Genomic DNA, 19,395 nt, shown 5'->3' with positions numbered 1-19,395 from the left:
ACACGGTTTGCCAATGCCGAAGAGACATTACTGACAAAAATCAAATTGGACGGAGTGGTGATGTGCACCCCGACCACTCAGGCAGGGTTGGTGGACCAGACAAAGATGGAGCCATCATATTCACAATGCATCCACCTGCGCATGAGCATCGTGCCTGCAGAGGGCAGTACAGCAAGTGGGTTTATACCTATATGTGAGTAGGTATCAAACATGTTCTCTCAAATGCGTTGGTTAATCGTGGCACTCCCATTCCACTCCAACATCCAAACATCACAAACTGGGGCTCGTCTGAAAGATGAGAATTAGTGATGTTTTCCTCGGTAAATTCACATGTAATTATAAACCATCAACTATAAAAAAAAAAGTTACTTTGTGACTGGCACAAAACAAAGTCTGAATCGGTTTTGTAACAATTCATGACAATGTTTATAAGGGAAAGAAAATTAAACCTTTAAGAGCAATGTCAATTATTAAGCATCTACCAGATGATGTGTGTCTATATAACGGTGCATAAGAGGTAATCATAAACATTTATAACACCAGCTAAATAAGTACACGATTAAGACTAAATTGTTCAATATTTCATTTTAAAAAAGAACAAAACATTAAAATGTCAAATGTATTATAAACAATTTGCTGGGGAAAGAGCTCACTGATTGAAATCACACAACAAACTACAGACATCAACAGTGTTACTAATCAGACAAATAACATTAAGGGCTCATCCATCCTAGGCCACATAATAAACAGACGTAATAAAAAAGCCAGTGTGCTTATTTTTAAAACACGTATTTTTTGGGGAAGCAATAACCATTAATCCGAAATAGTATTTTACAGAAGTGAAACGCTTCTGGAATAAAAACGAGTTGTGCACTAATGTGCAATATGAGGTTCCCTCCTCGGCCGCTATTGTAGTGAGTGGTAATGAAAAAGGATTTACTCGAAGAGAATGCTTCCTTTAGCCCCTTCTGCTTTCCCTTTGGCAAAGCCCCGCGTGGGTAAATAGGGACTCCAACTAAAGCGACGACGCTCGAGTCAAAGCACTCGTGATCAAAGCTGAGAACGGCTCCGTCAAATAGGAAAAGAGAATGAAGGATCAGAAAGAAGAAATTTGGTCAAGTGATCTCACCAGCACTTCACTAATGCCTTATTACTTTGCAGTTTCAATGCTCAAGCACGCGGTTTCACCACTGTCTGGCTGTTGAGACGCTGCTTATGAGAAGAGGAGGAAAACCCCCGGCTTAAAATAAAGTGACAGACATTTTTTGCTCATTCGAAATGTTCATCTGGTAAAAAAAAAAGGCATAACTTTGAAATCCATGTCCAATTTCCCCCCCCCCCAGCCCCCCCAAGAACATAATTCATAAAAGTTGTTGCTAAAAGAAATCTGCAAAATAAATCCTCAGTAAAGCACCCGAGTGTTTGTTCATAAATAGCTTAAGTTGTCTTTGCTCATTCAGACAACATAGGAATCATAAAGACCAAACTTACATTTCTCATTTTAAATAAACAATCAGGAAGTCCATTGACACACATTTTTCTTGCCACATGACACACACTTCCACAACATCATTCCCCGACAATTCGTTTGTTGCGCTTTTTAAAAATGTGGTACTTAAAGCTATGCCACTGGAATGCAATGTTCCTGTCCGGTGCATGGCGTCACAGGGTCTTGAGCACCCTAGTTAGCGCAGACGTAACTCGCCAGGGAGACACTAAACCCCAGACGGAACCCCTGTGTATTGACTCCGTTGTGCATGTGCAACTACTCGGTTATTTGTCCATTATTCAATACAATCATGGCCAATATATATTTGCATTTCTGACAGCAACACGTACACATGTAATTCATAGGCCGATTGCAAGCGTATAACAAAAACACCACTCATGGCATCAAAGACGGAAGCTACCGCGTGAAACTTCACTGCAAAACGTTTCATCTGTAATATTTCTCCCTTACAATATGCGGGTGGGTATACATATACATGTCATCGACACAGCGTGCGCATGAAGATGAAAAGGGTTCCAAACAATTCTGTAAAACACAAGGGGCTAATCCTGTAACTCTCGCATAGCAGAGACGTGCGCTAGGCCTGCCTGTCAAGTATGACGTTTAAAGAAAATCCGCGGACACCTAATGAAAAACCCCGGCGCGAAATTGAAGTGCAAATCTAAAGCTCCCAGAAGCACCGAGTGGTGGCCTGCCTTTGTAGCTCACGAGAGTCTGACCCAACGCATGCCGTGGGCAGTTAACTAGGTTAATGGGTAAAACATCACAGGCTGCCTCCACCAAACTGCCAGCATGCGCTCTGACCACTCGCATGAGTTTCATGTTCGTCTCGCCTGCTGTTCCCCACCTCAAAATATTTCGTCGAAACCACTCAAGAAACGGCTTGACCCTTTTCTTTACCCAAAGGGGTTACCGCCGACTCGGTAAGCGTTTTAATGCAACTGTGCCTAGAGTTGTGCCGTTGCAATCCATGTCATATGTTACTGGTTAAGAATGCGTGCGCCTGTGACCATTACGGAGGCTCATGTTGTCATTAATGCTGATATGAAACCTTTAAACCTTTCGTTTGTAATCAAGCACAGGCCCAGCTAATAATAATTCGCCTATTCTTGGGTGTGTGTGCCAAAAGGCAGTTTCAACCAAATGCTAGTGGGAAAACAGCCAAATCGCCAAACTTTAATCAATCTGGGATTTTTTTCCTGCTGAAAATTATCAACGCATGAATAAGGGTTAATATCTCTTTAGAAAAATAAGACGATGAAAAATAATGGACACGATAACTCCTTCCATTTTTGATCTATGAATTAAATCTCATTGACCCACTCCGACAGAATCCTGTCTTCGAAGGGCCTTCCTGCCGTTGTCCGTTCTCGCCCACTGGCACAAATCCTGCTTGAAGACTGCGGACGACTCAATTTTAACCCAGGAGGATCCTGAAGTAATCCCAACTGTGCACCTTGCCAGTTGAAGCCTCGTTTAGGCTGGGAAACGTTCTCTACCCCAGTGTGCAGGCCTGGTGAAAATCCAACACAGGCCCCCCCCTCCAGACCGAAAGTAAAACATCACCCCCCTTCCTCAAGAGCTCAAGAAATCCTGATAGGGAGTAGGTCCCTGCAATACATCAAAATCTGTTTCCAGTAGGAACAGCAGGAATAAACAGGGTGTGGATTGACCGAAACAATTTTTCAGTTCCTGATAATCCACTCGAGCAGGTCTGAGGGACAGAGTCAATAGGTCCAAGAATGAGGGAGCATGTTAACGGCCATGATAGTCCATTGTAGTGTCCTTTTCATGGAGACAAACTCCAGGTGCAATTTCGCATAGGTTTCACTTCTGACTTGAATTGCTTAAAGGCCCCATGAACAGCGAGTGTTTACTTTTCATGCCGAATTGTTGCAACTGTTAATCTCGAAAACAATACAAAAATATATTGATGAAAGTTCATTACGTTGCTATGAATATACAATTATAAGACATTTTTATTTTCCACAAAATGAGTAAAATCACTTTTTTTTGTTAAATATCCTGCAATATAAAAATGTTCAAGTTATGGTCATGCATATTGTACCAAGCAGACGTCTGCTGTAATTTAATCTGTGCGGTTTCCATCACAATTCCCTTATTTTAAAGCTCCGAGTTTCAGTCATGGAGTTTTACACCTGCCTGGGCCAAAATGTTATTTAGCTTTTACATTTTTATCATGCGGTCCGTTTTGTGAAAACCACAACTTTACTGCCCCTACTCAAAGCGGCGGCCTCTCACACTGGAAGGCACAGTAAAAAAGGTGCCACAAAACACATCACCATAACTCACTCAGTTTTAGAGTCATGGGCTCTTATCGAAACGTCCTTCGTGTCTACAAGCTAGCAGATGGGAAGCACCCCGTTCCAAATGAGGCATCGCTAATCTGATAATGTCCCTGCAGCTCTGCATTGTCACGGCAGCTGAAATGAGGGCTTGAATGCCCACCCCTACCATCACAGCAGCAAAGGCAATGCGCAGATTTTCCTGACAATGGCAAAAAAAATAAACTAATCCTGCACTCTGACGTTTCTTCACTGCATTTCTTTCCAAAGTGAAATTCAAATGGCAGGTGTGATGGGGCACGTGTGATGGGGCACGTGTGATGGGGCACGTGATGGGGTCGGGCAACAACTGCAATCCAGGGACTTGGGAGGAATGAATTGTGGATCACACAGCGATCCGATGGTCACATTGACGTGTGACCATTAGGAGATGGCACTGACATTCGGTTGCTACACTCTCGACGTGGATTCTGAGTGTGTCTGTCTCTGCCTCGTGTACGCGAGAGATTCCTCCCAGCACATTGGATATTTGCGCACACACACAAGAGCAATTAACCACATGCCTCAAGCAGGACCATTCTGACAAAAGTCTCTGTGCTCGGTGAGGCTCCTCTGCATACACAGACTGTTAAACCTTTAGGTTTAATGAGATCAATGCCTGAGTACATGAGTCACTCTGAAGGTCATAATGTAGGGACCACGCGAGTTTTTTTCTATAGACAACAACTTTGGAAGAAAAAACAATAGCCAGTGTCATGACATTGGATGCACTTTAACATTGCTTTCCAGTTCACATCCCATCTGAATTTCAATCATGATATGAGCAACGTGTTATGCGTTTGCTCCCTTTCGAAAGGGGGCCAATGCTTCCTTCGCCAATGCTGGATTTCATGCCATGAGAATGAATCTTGAGGTCAAAATTTTGTCAACAGACAATTTCAAACAACTACAGCAAAACTTTGGATTGCGAGCATAATTCGTTCCAGAAACGTGTTTGTAATCCAAAGCACTCGTATATCAAAGCACTCGTATATCAGTTGTGATCACGTGATGCTCGGCAGACAAACCGTATACACGTACTACTCGTATTGGAAGACCTCGCTCGTTTATCAAATTAACATTTATTTAAAAAAATTGCTCGTCTTGCAAAATACTCGCAGACCAAGTTACTCGCAATCCAAGGTATTACTGTACATATATCCTGATCTTGAATATATATGAAACGATCTGGTAAATCAATGTTTCTGGGTATTTCGACAATAATAAAACAGAAAAAAACTAAAGTGCACTTCAATAAGAAAACAGAATTGCTCTGCGAATCAACATTGTCACTAAAAAGCACAACATGGCATGGAAACATCCTGATCACCAAACAGTACCGATTTGTATCATACTGACTTACCCAATGCTATAATGTGTTGTCCTCATTCTAGGTTCAGAAACTAATCGCGGAGCGTTTCATGAAAAAATTGACCCTGCCGTAGGATTGTGCAATTTCTATACAATGGGCTCAAGTGTTCCAGCAGTGTTTGGTAGATGAGCGTTGCCCCCATTGTGACAATTAATGTAATTGTCGGTGAGGGGCTTAATTGTTACTTGTCTAATTTACATGTTTTTTTTTCTGAAAAACATGTTCGGCATCACTCAAAGAAATCGTGATGCTTTCATGTTGTAATTCTGAATTCCAGGTCACTGTTTTTTGTATTTAGTTTGTTGTCCTTCCACCCACACCTCCGATTAGCACGCCTGGCTGCGCGCAATGCGAAAGAAGTTCAATATACATACACAGGTGAGGTGTTTAACACAAGTTGCCACCGTGGTGCCCCATAAATAAACCATTCATTACTTCCCCTTCCAACAACAACAACGCATGTACTAAAACTCTTGACTTTAATTCAGATATTAGAGATTTTCTTTTCAGGCCTTTGTAGGAGGCAGCAGAGGGCATTGCAGCAAAATGCATTGTTGTACTGAACTTCTATGCTTCTCGCCATCCTGTCATTAATTAGCATGGTGAAGTCCGGTCAAACATTCCCCACAACTTGCACGGTGTGGGTAGGCCCTCATCCAGCAGTGGATTGCCAAAAAGGGATGTACGCGTATATTGAAGTTTTGTGGAAATTGTTTAAACCTGTCAGGTGTTTCTGAAGCTAGTGTTAATCTCACAGTTACAGAGTTGCCGGTTCGAATCGGGGACAGCCACGGCCAATCATGCCTTCAAAAACAATGAAATTGTATTTTTTCAATATACGTACATACGCTGATTAAAAACCCTGATGCGGCAATAGAAACAATATGCAGGTTTCGTAAACCCCCAACCCCCGCCCTCCGCCACAGTTACACGATCAGCAAGTTGCGTGTGGTGGAGTAAAGTGTGGGCAGCACTCCTCCCTCCTTGAAGACATCGAGCCAGTGTGGATGAGAAGGCCAAAATACCACCGAGGAAGAGCTCCCTTTGAGCTCCGCTCGTGTGGACATCCTACTTTAGCAGGGGAGTGAGCGAGTAATTGTATGGTTGCACCTTTAGCTTTGCAATTAAGTCAAAAAGAAAACCTGTCGGTGAACTGTTAGTCACTCCCATATGCTTGTTATACCACGCGTGGGGGAGCCTTGCTGCTGTTCTCGGTGTCACGAGAGCACAGTTGTCGTACAGACAGGTGTGCACTGCCAAGTGCCAACAAATGAATTCCACTGGGTGCTGGCCCTGGGCGCACACGGGCCTTCCATTCGGCGGTGAAAGTCACCGTGTGGTGACAATGTCATCACTTTTAACTCAACGACAACAAAAAGCATGCCGTTGCCTTAACCATTCTTTCTTTTTTTTTGAAGGGCCACGATTTAAAAAAAAAAAACTGAAACAAATCATTTGCAAACAGAATGTATGATTGTCAAAGGGGTCAGGGTGTTTCTGTTCTCAAATGAGTGTTGGGTGGCGCTGTATTCCAAGGGTGGACATGAAAGGGTGGACATGAAATGGTGGTAAACTCCACATCCCAAGGTGGGGGAGCACATTTTTGCAGGAGGGCTGCTGGCTGAGTGTTGCGTGTGTCATATATGGATTCCGAATATCAGGATTCATGATACCTATTGCTTATCTTGATTTGGAAAGTACTCTGCATGTAATTACTGACAGCAATTTAAAAGTGATACATTAGTATTGGCTGTAAATTCTGGGATTGTGATGCATTGGAAATGCCCATCTAATGTGATATTCAAAGCTTAGTAATGCCCTGAATGAATAATGCCTTGCTATAACGTATCATTATTTATCAATCATTTTTGTTTTTGGTTTGGCTTGCTCACCATCAATTATAAAAGAAATTGTTCATAATTTAAAAAGTAAGACATTTAGAGATGCAGTGTTCCACAATAAGTACAACAAAATCATAAACCTACAAACACATTGCTTGGAAGTTGCTGATGAAATTAAATGTTTGCAGTTTCTACAAATTGTTAATTTTGTCCCTTTGCATGGCACCGTGATAAATAACAACGGTCAATGTTTTCGTGATTCATATAGATAAATTATGAATTTGTTGACTAAAACTGATTTAAACTCATATTTAAATTGTAAGTATTAGCATGTGTGTTATATGTGGGAAGCAGGGGCACAGTGGTTAGCGCACTGCGCTACGAACCCGGCAGTCTGAGTTCAATTCCCGCTCATGGCCAACGCCAGTGATCTGAACTGGTCCTGAGCCTCGCCTAGGTCGACTCAGCCTCGAATGAGTACCTGGTGCCGTGTGTACACATTGCCACATAGGGAGACAAAGCTGCCTGGGTGTAGTGTTGGCCACCCATTCCCCTATATGCCATGCTGGCCTTGAGAGGTGCTCGCTAACAGCGCTTGCAGCGAAAGTATGTTAACGCTATATGGGGTATAAAAAATAATCAGCTGTTACAAGATTTACCACCACCTGCTGATTTGTGTGGACACATCTGCAAGAGCAACCATTGGACAATAAGCGTCACATACATTATCTATTTGCAGTCAAACAGACGCATTCACACTAAGTACGTGATGAATAATTCAATTACAGTCTAGTCGTATAGGTCAAGAACTGTTTCAGGAGGCTCCCTATAAATATGTTTGAGAGCTTTACACTTCAGTGGTGGAGACATTGAAGATGGAATGACACACAATTCTCGCCCGTTACCTCCACATCTTGTCATCATTCCCTTGAAAACTCACATGGATGCACCCAAGCTCTTCTTGACACCTTGACATGTGGGCGTGCCGCCACATGACCTAGGTCAAGCAGCTGCATGCGAGTAGAATCCTCACAATGTGCATGCAGTGCACGTGCGTGCGCGTGTGTGTAAAAGCATTTTTAGCTTCACATTTCAACAACAAAAAAAACCCGCAAAATTGTTTTCCACCATTTGCCAATCCAACGTTGAATGAAGGCCTCCACGCCGCTGTGGTTGTTGTATGAACGTATTTCACCATGCTGGTGAGTTGTTGCCGAGTGTGAAGGGCAGGGCCCAGGACTGGTTCCAATATAGTTAATGGGCTTGAGCAGAAATTGGTACCACCGAAGATGTCACCACTTTAGTAGCAGCAATTTGTTTGCCTGGCTAATAATAGTGCATTGTTTTATAACTTACTCATTACAAATGGTTACTTTTATTGGCCACATAAAGCAATTAAAACTGCTAAAGTGATGCCACCTCAGGTGCTAACGATAAGTGAAATATCTAGTCTGGGCTCATGGACAAATATTACTTGACATGAAGATAATCTGGAAAAGGAACTCGGGTTTCAAGGTTCATGGTGTAGTGCAAACTACTCCATCCAGATTTATATATGGCAAAAGATAACAGGAAAAGGGGGGGGGGAGTAATCTCTCCATGAAATTAACACATTTGACTACATGTAAAGCGGTAAAATATTTTATCGACCACAGATGGATGATAGGCTGAGCTGTCCCCTGACCATGATTTTAATTTTAAAACTTCTAATTGTGAATCACTTGCTTTGGACGCAGTACTTCTTGCACTGCAGAACAAACAGGCAGCAAAGGGCGGCAATTTCCCCAATAGGTCAAACTGTGAATGGCAAAGTTGGACAGTTTTTTTGGTTTGTGGGTATGCACCACTGACAATGCAGTGCCTTACCTTCCAATATTGTTCATCTGAATGAGGGCAGTTGTCGGAATAGACAGAGAAATAAGTGAATAAACCCCACAGAATTCTCAACCAACTTATCAACAGCAGCAGGAGCAGCAACAGCAGAGATAGTAGTAGCAGCAACAGCAATAGCAGCAGCAGCAATATCAGCAGTAACAATAGTAGAAGCAGCAGCAGCAACATCAATAACAGCAGCAGCAACAGCAGAAATAGTAGTAGCAGCAACAGCAATAGCAGCAGCAGCAATATCAGCAGTAACAGTAGAAGCAGCAGCAGCAACATCAATAACAGCAGCAGCAACAGCAGAAATAGTAGTAGCAGCAACAGCAGTAGCAGCAGCAATATCAGCAGTAACAATAGTAGAAGCAGCAGCAGCAGCAGGAGCAGCAGCACTCAGAGTAGAGGGTGCCCCATTGTGCAGCGTGCGCTCCAAGGCAGGGAACAGCACGAGGTGCTGTCACAGCTCACCAGGCGAGGCGATGTCGATCCGGCGTCCTTTGAGCATCCTCTGAACGCGCACCATCTGCAGGGCATTTTCGCGGCGTCGCGCCTGATCCGACACGTGCTGGCACGCCTCCGCCACGGCCCTCACGGCCTCTGGGAGGGCGCAACGGAGTAAAACAAACACAACGCGAAACGATCGCCCGACGCAACAAAGCTGTCACATGTCAGTCCGTCAAGTGAGGCTCATCTAATTTGTTAAATATTTAAGCGTTTTTTTAATATACTAGAATTTCGGCAGCCTACTTCGCTCCTAAGGAGGGATTCTCGGCGCTTCGCCCGTCACGCCCACTAATGTCCTCCCCCCCCCGCACCAATGCGTGCAGATTCTACTGACTCTGTTGTATGTAGGGTGTGAGAGGGGGTGACTTTTTGGGGGAGGGTCTTCAATTTTTGGGAACCTGTTGGATCAACTTTTTACCTCCACATCTGATGAGTCGTCCACTTTATATAACTTGACGGACAAATGGAATGCCGGGCTTTTATAATAGATTTATATTTTTTATTTCATACGTGTGAAGTACTATCTGATTTGCTGAGGGATTGAGGGTATAGGCGTTTATGTGAAGGTCAGATTTGTGAACTTGCATTGGAAATAAGTTTTTCACGTGAACAAAAACAGAGCTGGGTGCGGGCGGTTAAAAGGTCAGGGCGGATGTGTGATGGACGTATATGCGATCATGTGAAACTTTGATTTAAATGCATGTCAGAAGGTTGTGTTTTCAAATCTCAGTAGTCAGGTTCGATTCAACCTACCACCCCCCCCCCCCTTTGTGGACAGTAAAATAAGCACCAATTTGTTCCAAGTCAAATGTACGCATGCTGTGGAGCGACTGACCTCCATCACAGAACTGTAGAATTTCCACCACTAGCTTGGACGACATGCATTGGTCTCATGTTTATTTTAAGTGGGGAGATTTTTTTTCCTTCCATACATACACAATACATAGTATAAATCCACACTGCAAGGTGTAATTCATGTCTATATACTGTATATATACAGATGTTATGCAGGCACGGAACTATAATGAGTTGTGCTGTGCCTCATTGAGTGGGTTACCGCATTTCCACTCTAAGGCCACGTGCTATCTCATAATGGCCTCGCGCTCAAGCACTGTTCATTCCCGTACTTTGAACAAAGTATGGGGACACACACCATGGACCAATCAGCAAAATTGAATCAGCAACAGCTGTGGGCATGTTATGATGGAAATTTTAAAGACCAATTAATTTGTCTTGTTTCCAACTTTTTTTCATAAAAATGCGAATCATTTCTTTTCACTCTATACTCATTGGTTTTAAGAGGTCTGTGTATTGTCGTTTGATTGCTATTAACAATCCACTCCCACAGCTTTCCTTTTCCTCAACATGCTTTTAACGATTTCAGATAACTCGTTGATAATTTACAGACTTTTTTTTCACATTGCCCCCCTCACATTCAGTGCCCTCTACACTACAATGTTAATCATGTTTTCATTTTATTGAGCAACCACTGCTCTTCGCATTAAGAACAAAGGAAGAACGTCTGGACCAGATGGAATATCTGTAGAAATCATGAAAGAAACCAGACCAGCTGCCGTATAAAAATTAGCGGATGTGTTTTCTAAAAGCTTACACAGGAATGAAATTGTTAATTCATTGAATGATGCCTCAATAATTTGTCGACATAAAATGGGAGACAAAACCAGTCTGGAAAATTACATATTGTGTTAGCCTAACATAGTTTTCTAAAATGATTACCAAAAATCATTGGTAGAACAAACTCATGGACATTTTAGAGGCAAACCAACCATACAAGCAAGCTTGATTTACACACGCTTTCTTTCATTGACCACATTCAATGAGATTATAAAAAAAATTACCAAATACCATTATGCATGACTTTCATAGAAAATAAAATGAAAGCTCTCACAGAACCAAGGCCTTCGTTAAATATCAATTATACGCATGTATTTATTTCGTACATAGCTACATTGAGATTTCATAACAAATGTAACAAAAGAGAAATCAGCGGAGTCGGGGAAGGAATTACGCCCTCACCAAGGCTATTCAAAGCAACATTTGAATGTATTTTCCGAAAACTGTATTAGTGAAATTAAATGTATGAACATAAATGGAGAAAGTTAACAAATCTGAGGATTTGCTGTCAACAGTCGTTATAGCAACCAATGGGAATGGAATACAGAAAATGTAAACTTAACAAAGCATCTACATCATTAGACCTCCTTTGCCAGTACCAAAATATAATAATAATAATAATAGGGCTTTTCCCCTTTTGGCGTCCTCTGGTCAAGCACCAATTGGGTCGAGGCTCAAAAGAAAGCCGTCCCTTGGTGTGGACCAATCAGTTTCAAGGACAATGCATATATTATCAAAGTATGTTTTTTTTTGCATTTTGACTGCAAGTATTGTGGTTAATGCAGACATGAATCCTTGTAAAAAGGTGTCAGTTTTGTTGCCAGAAAAAAGGGGAAAACCCTATTATTAACAAAGGATGTAAAGCTGAGAAAGATGATCATAATCAACAATAAAAAGTTGCGTACAAAAAGCTAGCTGAACAGTTGTTGTTGTAAAACACAAGTTTACGTGCATGCAAAGGCCAGAAAATGTATGAAAGAAAGAGAAAATTATTAAATAAAGAGAACACACCAAGCAGTTTGGCATTCTTGTGGAATGTTGAATTTGATCATGGAAAGCAACGTTCATGTGAACAACTGAGAAAAGCTTTCAATCAGTGACATTGTCTGCTATGACATGGATCTGAAACATAAACACCGACAAAGAAATGTAACAAAAGCTGAAAGGTGCACCAATAAGCATGGAGGAATGCATGCTAGGAATTACACCGAAAGACAAAAAGTAGAACCCATGGATCAGAAGAACAAACGCAATTTAGAAACATCATAAGGACCGTGTAAAGAGTTAGGCTCTGGAAGTACACATCGCAATAATGGAAGATGGCCGGCGTTCAAGACTGGTGACAGAATGGCAGGCCTAAGTCGGGCAGACGCCTGATTGCATGACTACCACGGGAACAGGGCAATGAAATTAGCAAATTCCGAATCATTTGTTGATTCACTTGCCCACCAATACCATACTTTTACCGAGGAATTTAACTCAGCAATTTAGACACAAACCTGCACTTTTTTGGGAGCATATTAACATTTGCCAGGAGGTAACAATGACGAGTATGACTTAATACTTAATTACGCCAATCACTTGCGAGACGGTCGTTAACCCATTTTTTTGAGCAATGAAGGGGTTTGTTTGCAGTTTTGTGATGTGATAACTGTGTCTTAACTGAACGGAAAGGTCCAGCATTCTCTTCAGAAAGCCTAAAGCCAATTTGCGTGATCATCAATCAAAGGAATGTGACATCCCCGAAAGAAGGGGCCTGCTGCCAAGTTCCCCCACTGTTGCAATTTTCACGTCGCAATTTCACAAAAAGTCGCATAGCGGTGTTAAAAATAGTAGCAGCTGATCAACCAACACTCTTCAAAACCAACAGACATTGACGACTTTATTAATAAATTCATTGGCAATGCTAGATGCAGGGCTTAGTTCCCAAGACGTTTCAATGAGCCAGCATTGCCGAGATCCAGGGTTTGAATCCAGGCATCCCCTGTGATTAGAACGAGGTTCTCAGTGTAGGGAGTTCATGCTCTCAGCCTAATCACTGACGAAGGCAGCAACAAACACATCTGCTCCTTCTTGCATCCTCTGTCCTATGGCAGGTCTGCCTCCACCTCCCTTCACGCCATCTGATCTTGAGTTTTCTTCATACGATCCTTATACAAAAATGGCAGAGGCAATTAATTCGTTTATTTCTGGGACACTATTTTTTTCCAGGGGTGTTACTTAACTCCGCGACTGGGGTACCAATCAGTCCGAAATCAGTGCCACTCCGCGATGTCGAAACGCAGCGAGGACGATTGCGCCGAAACCCTGAACGCTCGCGGTACACACCGTAGTGGTGCATCGTGTGCAACTCGTCGAGATGAGTCGATTGCCGCATCGCCGACCATCAACAGACTAAAAATTACTGCATCATGGACATTATGCGAGAGCCGGGGCACTATGGTACCCCGGGGTACCACCATAAGGTTAATTTCTCTGTGCAGCCCACCACGCTGCCACCTTCCTTCAACCAAGGAAACCCTATCACCGATATAGTTCACTTAAGTCGGGCCTCGTCACGCTTCGATGGCTCAAATAACTATTCATGCATATGACACGCAATAAGTCACATTTTTGCAGAGCATGAAGAAGAGCAGCCTAGTTTCAGCTTATGACAGCCGGAGTGAAGGAGCCCTTAGAAAAGTAGTAGTTCTACAGTGTCATCTTCCGAGGCCATTCTGTGACACGATATGATGCTGGGCTGCTGGCTGAAGGAGTTCTGGAAGAGCATTTCTTCAAAGCCACGGGGTAATTGTAAATTAAACAAATGTAAGAAATAAAAAACTAAATGCTCTCTCTAGGAAATGCAAATGTGACAGGTGTACAAGTCCAGTGGCAGGTGTCTTCCTTGCTCAAACGAGCAAGAGGAGAGTGGTCATCTGTGATGGCTGCCCTCAGCCAGTGGTGGGAATTTCCACCTTCTCATGGTCATTGCCAATTCAAGTCGCCTTACTCTCGCTTCAATATAGAAACACAAGTATCAATAAGTACACAATCGGCGATGTTTCAGACGAACGAATGACCTTTCTTCATATTAGATCAAATAGGGAGGCCAGAGTAAATCATAGTGCTCACACTTTTTCTGGCATAAGGTATTCCAACGGTTTTAAGGTAATTTTGGGGTGCCGATTCCAAATCTGGCATCACCTTTTGTCTATCACATCAGGTTTTTGAGATATCAAATATTGCATTTTCAATAAAAACTGCAGAAGAAAAATATTAAATAAATGTGGATATCTACATAAAATGATATTATAAACACACTATCCTAAAAATACAGCACTATATTTTAACACTAAAGCAGTCACTGGCTCGCAACAACTTGCAATCATAAGTGACAGAGTAAATTTCGGGTAAAATCAATGAAAATGGGGTATGCCGATAGCATAAAAATGAGATGTGATAGAGCAAATCTGAGATCAGATTTGGAATCAGCACCCTGAAATTAGTCTAAAACAGCTGCAAAAGTCCAGGCCAGAAAAAAAAGTTGTTTTTGTAGACCAGTGTAATAGGAGTTGGAGACTACACTTTCTACTAATGGGGCCCTGATGCAGGTTACATTAAAAAAAATATCTGATGCACAGCATATGAATTGTTACTTAATAGTAGCCATTGGGTGACAGAGAAACTCTTCAAAGTAATCAAACAGTATTTATCATTAATTAGCATGAATAGATTACCGTAGAGTTTGAATACCTCGTTTTAGTGTGCGGTGGCGCACGTGCATGGACGTGTCTCTGTGTGATTTCTGTAACATCTTCTCTTTGTAAACATAGGGTCAATGGAAGCAAAATGATATCTACACGTTCTTTAAGATTGTGTGTGTTTTTGTTGTTGTTTGTTGTAAGAAAGCAAACACAGAAAAACAAACCCAGGATAGAGAGAGTCGCTAAGTGCAGTACAGATTGAATGGGTCTGAAGAAGAGCCGATTTGCGATCTATGGCATAAAAGTGAAGCAGAGGAAGGAGAGAAAAGCTCATGTTTTCTTGACATAACAATAATTTCGATGTCCAATGGAAAGTATAAAATTCTGGGTGTTGGAAAATTATCCTCATCATTTGTAGCCATTCTCTTAGTCCTGTCCCAAATTAAATTTCATAACAAAATGGTTGAACATTTCGCTGGATTTTATTATTTCTGGTGGTGCAAGATTACTCGAGACATGCAAAGATGAAGATTCCTGTGTAATCTGATGAACTATGAGGAAGATTATTTAGTAAACATCTATTCAGGCTGGCACAGCATGAGTGCAGGGTCCAGCCAACACTTAGTCAGGTGCTGCCTCCTCCACTTCCGATTTATCCATGACCGCACCAACATTCGCATGAGGCTGAGTTACCCTAGAATAGGCCAAATCTCGACTAAGATTCCATTGCAACAGGAATAAGACCGAGGTTTCTGGGATTGTAATGCAATGCATAAACCAATGAGCCCATTAGTGTCCCTCAAATATGCACACGTACACACACACACACACAGTGAAGTGCAACAACATGGTGATTCTAACAAGTCACTGCCCTTAAAAAATATAAACAAAGGGTTTAAATGAGCCCATTAGTGTCCCTTCTAGCACATCACTGCCATACATCAAACATAACTAAGCAGACCGATTCCTGATGTCGGAAAATTGGAACATTAATCGGAAGATTAAAGCCTGTTACGAGCCTATTTTTTATGGTTTCAGTTTTTTTTTTTAACAGTGCCAATGGGCTATACAAAGCAGCACCACGCGAAAACTATTGACTTGGGGCCTCTGGTCAGACTAATGAGTGTATTCCTCTCCCCTCTTTCTTGAATAGATGAACAAAATTTGGGCCTCGTCTGTAAATCTAATTTTTGTTTCACCATCGAGCCAATTCATGTGCAATAGTCACCTCTCTGCTGTGATTGTCCCACCTGATGACGGACGCTTGCGTTGCGCCCGAAACGTCGTGATTTAATTCATTTAATTTTATACCTACGTGACTTTACCCAAAGAACCAAAGAGTACGGATCCCTGCAGTCACGAAAACTTCAAATCTAGTCACGAGAAGTGTGCCAGTACTTACAGTTAATTCTAGATTTGAAGCTTTCGTGACTGCAAGGATTCATACTCTTAGGTTTTTTTGGTAAAGTCACGTAGGTAAAAAAATAAAATTAAATTAAAATTAATAAAAGTAGTACTTACAGTGCTGAGCGCGAATGAGTGATAATTAACAAAGACCCATTTTAGGCCACCTTTCAGCACATTCATCACCGACTCGGTGGAGACCGAGGAAGCAGCTGTGCACGAGAGCTCGTAAGTGGGGCGGACCTGGGCTCATTGTAAACCAGTTCATCCTCGGCTTGAACCCAGAATCTCATGGGGAGCAGGCTGAGTGGCCTGACATTGCCACTGGTGTCTCCCGGGTCCTTCTGCCACCTTAAAATCACGTGCTTTGATTTTCTATTATTTGTTTTTGTTAAATGCGCAACACAGTTGGGGCCACTTACTTGTGAGCTTCCGAAACTCGCCACTGTCGGGGTTTGTATTTTCTGCGAGATCCCGCACAAAATGCTTGTACCTGCAAGGAAAAAACATTCGAAATTATTATGACTACTTGATTATAACAGCGAACCCAGAAGTCTCGAGATTTTATATCATATTACCTGTGGCTTTCCATGAATCAGAAGCAGTGGTGGCAAATCCATCGTATTATCCGTGCTGGAAATGAGTGACCCAGGAATGGTCTCCTGGAAGTGCGGCCTCCATCCTGGTATCCTATTAAATACCTTTTTTTGTTAGTTGTGCAATATTCCTCAAGGACTCTGCAATCGTTTTCTGCAATATTGACAGTTTTTGTCTTTGTCTTGTTGCTGCTGTGTTCATGCACCACGGATCTCCCTTGTAAAATAACCGGCCAACCGGCTAAAAGGGGTCATTCCGTGAAACAAATAAAATTAACTCAAAGTCTTATCCAAGGATTTGCACAAATGAAATAAATGCTGCAGTGATAGTAAATTAATCATATTATCCACTTTCTAACACATATAAAGGGAGGTTATGTGTGGATAATAAATTAATGAATGCCCCGTGCGCCCCCGACACACAAACACATCAGGGGCGGATGAAGTGAAGGTGTCGTTTACAAGTCGCTGTCTGAATTTTGGTTCATCAGCCGTCGCAGTTGGTCACCTCGGGTCAGGTTGGTCACCCAGCTTTCCGGCATTCTGGCCTTATGCACGCACAGCACAACACGAGACTGCCAATAATGGCAGTTTCATTCGGCTTCCATTTGGGCATTTCCGCACGGCACCTGCACGATCGCTCGGCGGGGAATCTTACTCGCGGAAGGGGCCCTTTCCATTTGTAGAAATGTCATCTTTATTCGCTGGTAATGAGGTTTTTAATGCGTCGCAGCCATTTCACTGTCACAGACAGACATCCCGGGTAAATGGAATCTGACTGCATGGAAAGCCTTTCAAGCGGCATGAAAGCTGATGTGTTTGCTTATAAATTGCTTGAATATCAGTCAATCAAGTGTAACCACACCACAGACTATCGCTTCAATCATGCATTTGCATTTTAATTTGATGAGAATCACATGACATCGTCGGTAAAAAAAAAAGACTGCTTGCCTTGGATAAGACAAAAGGGCATCCGTGAATACTAAACTTTTATTTCCCAAATTTACATGCTGAATACTTACACAAAAGTAGTCAAGGCATGTTTGTTTCATGACAATTGGTATGCTAATACAGATTTATGATATTACTTCTGTTTGTACAACCGGCCAAGTGGCATCGTAGTTAATGGCACGCAATTCACAATCGGGCAGTTGGCAGTTGAAAAACTGCAGTTTGGGCCCAATGCAGCCCATCATCTGCCTGGGTCAATAAAATAGGTACCGCGTTATGTGCAGCCAACCAGATACCGCACGGACTTTTTTTTACGTGATCGATCCTAAATTGGCACGAAAGACCTGGCTTCCCCTACATGCCAAGGACCTGTATTCCAGAGTTCACTGCTTTTTGTGAACAGTTTGTTGTCCCACCCCCCACACACCTCAAATTCGCACCGTTGGCTACGTACGGTGCGAAAGAAATTCAACATACATGCAACTATACACGTGGAACAAAACTTATCTTGTTTTGCGGCTGCTTTGTTCGAGTTTAACCAAAACTAGCCCAAACATTACAATGTTGTAGTTATGTCTGTCGATATAAAGATATGTTGACATCCTTCTTCGCTAGCAGACCTATCAGATAATCTAACTGCATTACAAACATTTGTATCCAAATGGCACACTTGATTGGGCACTTAATCCTCAATAACTATGCCTGCACGCGCATTTATATCAGCACCTGTATGCACATACAAAACTGTGACACATACTGCATTCACGCTTTATTTATTCCAATTCCAAGTGCAACTTTAATAGTGGGTTTTTGGTTGTTGCAAACAATCATCTGCTCCTGAGATAAGAGCTGCATGTGGCAGACATTGCGGTGCTCTCCGTGAATTATTATGGAACAAACAGAGAGCTGTGTGACCAATACTCACAATTGGCAAGATGACAAACAGCACGACGGGCGGCTGCAAATCCAGCTCGTTTTGTACATTTCGAGTTCATATGCAATTATTTTGCTCGCCGTCTTCAACGCTAACAATCCGAACTTCTAAGCGGCCATTGCAAGGTGGCCATTATTGCTACATGCTCAAGAAGGAGGACATTGCCATCCCTTGAATAACATCCAGATAGGAGCATACCTACCCACTGCTAAGACATCCAAATAGTGGCTGCCAAAAATGTGAAAGGTGCGGCCCTGCAATTCCTTGCTCACGCCACAGCGGACGTGAGAGCCTCCGCTATCAGATATTTAGCCAACTTCCACGCTACTCAGACGTCCTGTCAATCAAATAACTGTGATGTACTTCACTGCCGGGCAGACAGCAGAGGGGGTTTATAAAACATCACAATAAACTACAAAATGCTATTGAAGACTGTATTAAATTAAGTATATTTATCTATATAACGAAAATATATAAATGTTACGTATGATGAACTTCTTTCGCGCCATACGTAGCCAACCGTGATAATCTGAGACGCATAAGACCCCCCTATTTGTATCTTACTGGCAACAAGCATCTATTAAGGCCAGCACAGAAACCATGCACAGCCTGCCTTTCTCTCCCAAGTGCCAATGATGTTCATACACTGCAAAAGGTGCTCACTTAAGGCTGAGTCAACCTAGGAAAAGTTTACGGACCGATTCGGATAGCGCACACACCACCGATGTGCACAGCCAAC

The 19,395-nt window shown here is 42.4% G+C and overlaps 1 protein-coding gene across 2 annotated transcripts in view; it reads right to left on the bottom strand.

Annotated features, from left to right (window-relative positions):
- The window catches only part of ARHGEF39 (Rho guanine nucleotide exchange factor 39), a 162,457-nt gene that overhangs the window by 98,759 nt on the left and 44,303 nt on the right, over positions 1 to 19,395 (bottom strand). For both annotated transcript variants that reach the window (XM_078858917.1, XM_078858919.1), the window contains 2 exons: positions 16,598 to 16,668; positions 9,415 to 9,543 (listed from right to left, as the gene is read on the bottom strand). In XM_078858917.1, coding sequence (XP_078715043.1) covers positions 9,415 to 9,543; positions 16,598 to 16,668 — 200 coding nt within the window. The remainder of the gene's footprint in view (positions 1 to 9,414; positions 9,544 to 16,597; positions 16,669 to 19,395) is intronic.

Source organism: Lampetra fluviatilis, chromosome 8 (genome assembly GCF_964198595.1).
Source record: "Lampetra fluviatilis chromosome 8, kcLamFluv1.1, whole genome shotgun sequence".
NCBI classification, from domain to species: Eukaryota; Metazoa; Chordata; class Hyperoartia; order Petromyzontiformes; family Petromyzontidae; genus Lampetra; species Lampetra fluviatilis.
This window is presented reverse-complemented; position numbering and strand designations above follow the sequence as displayed.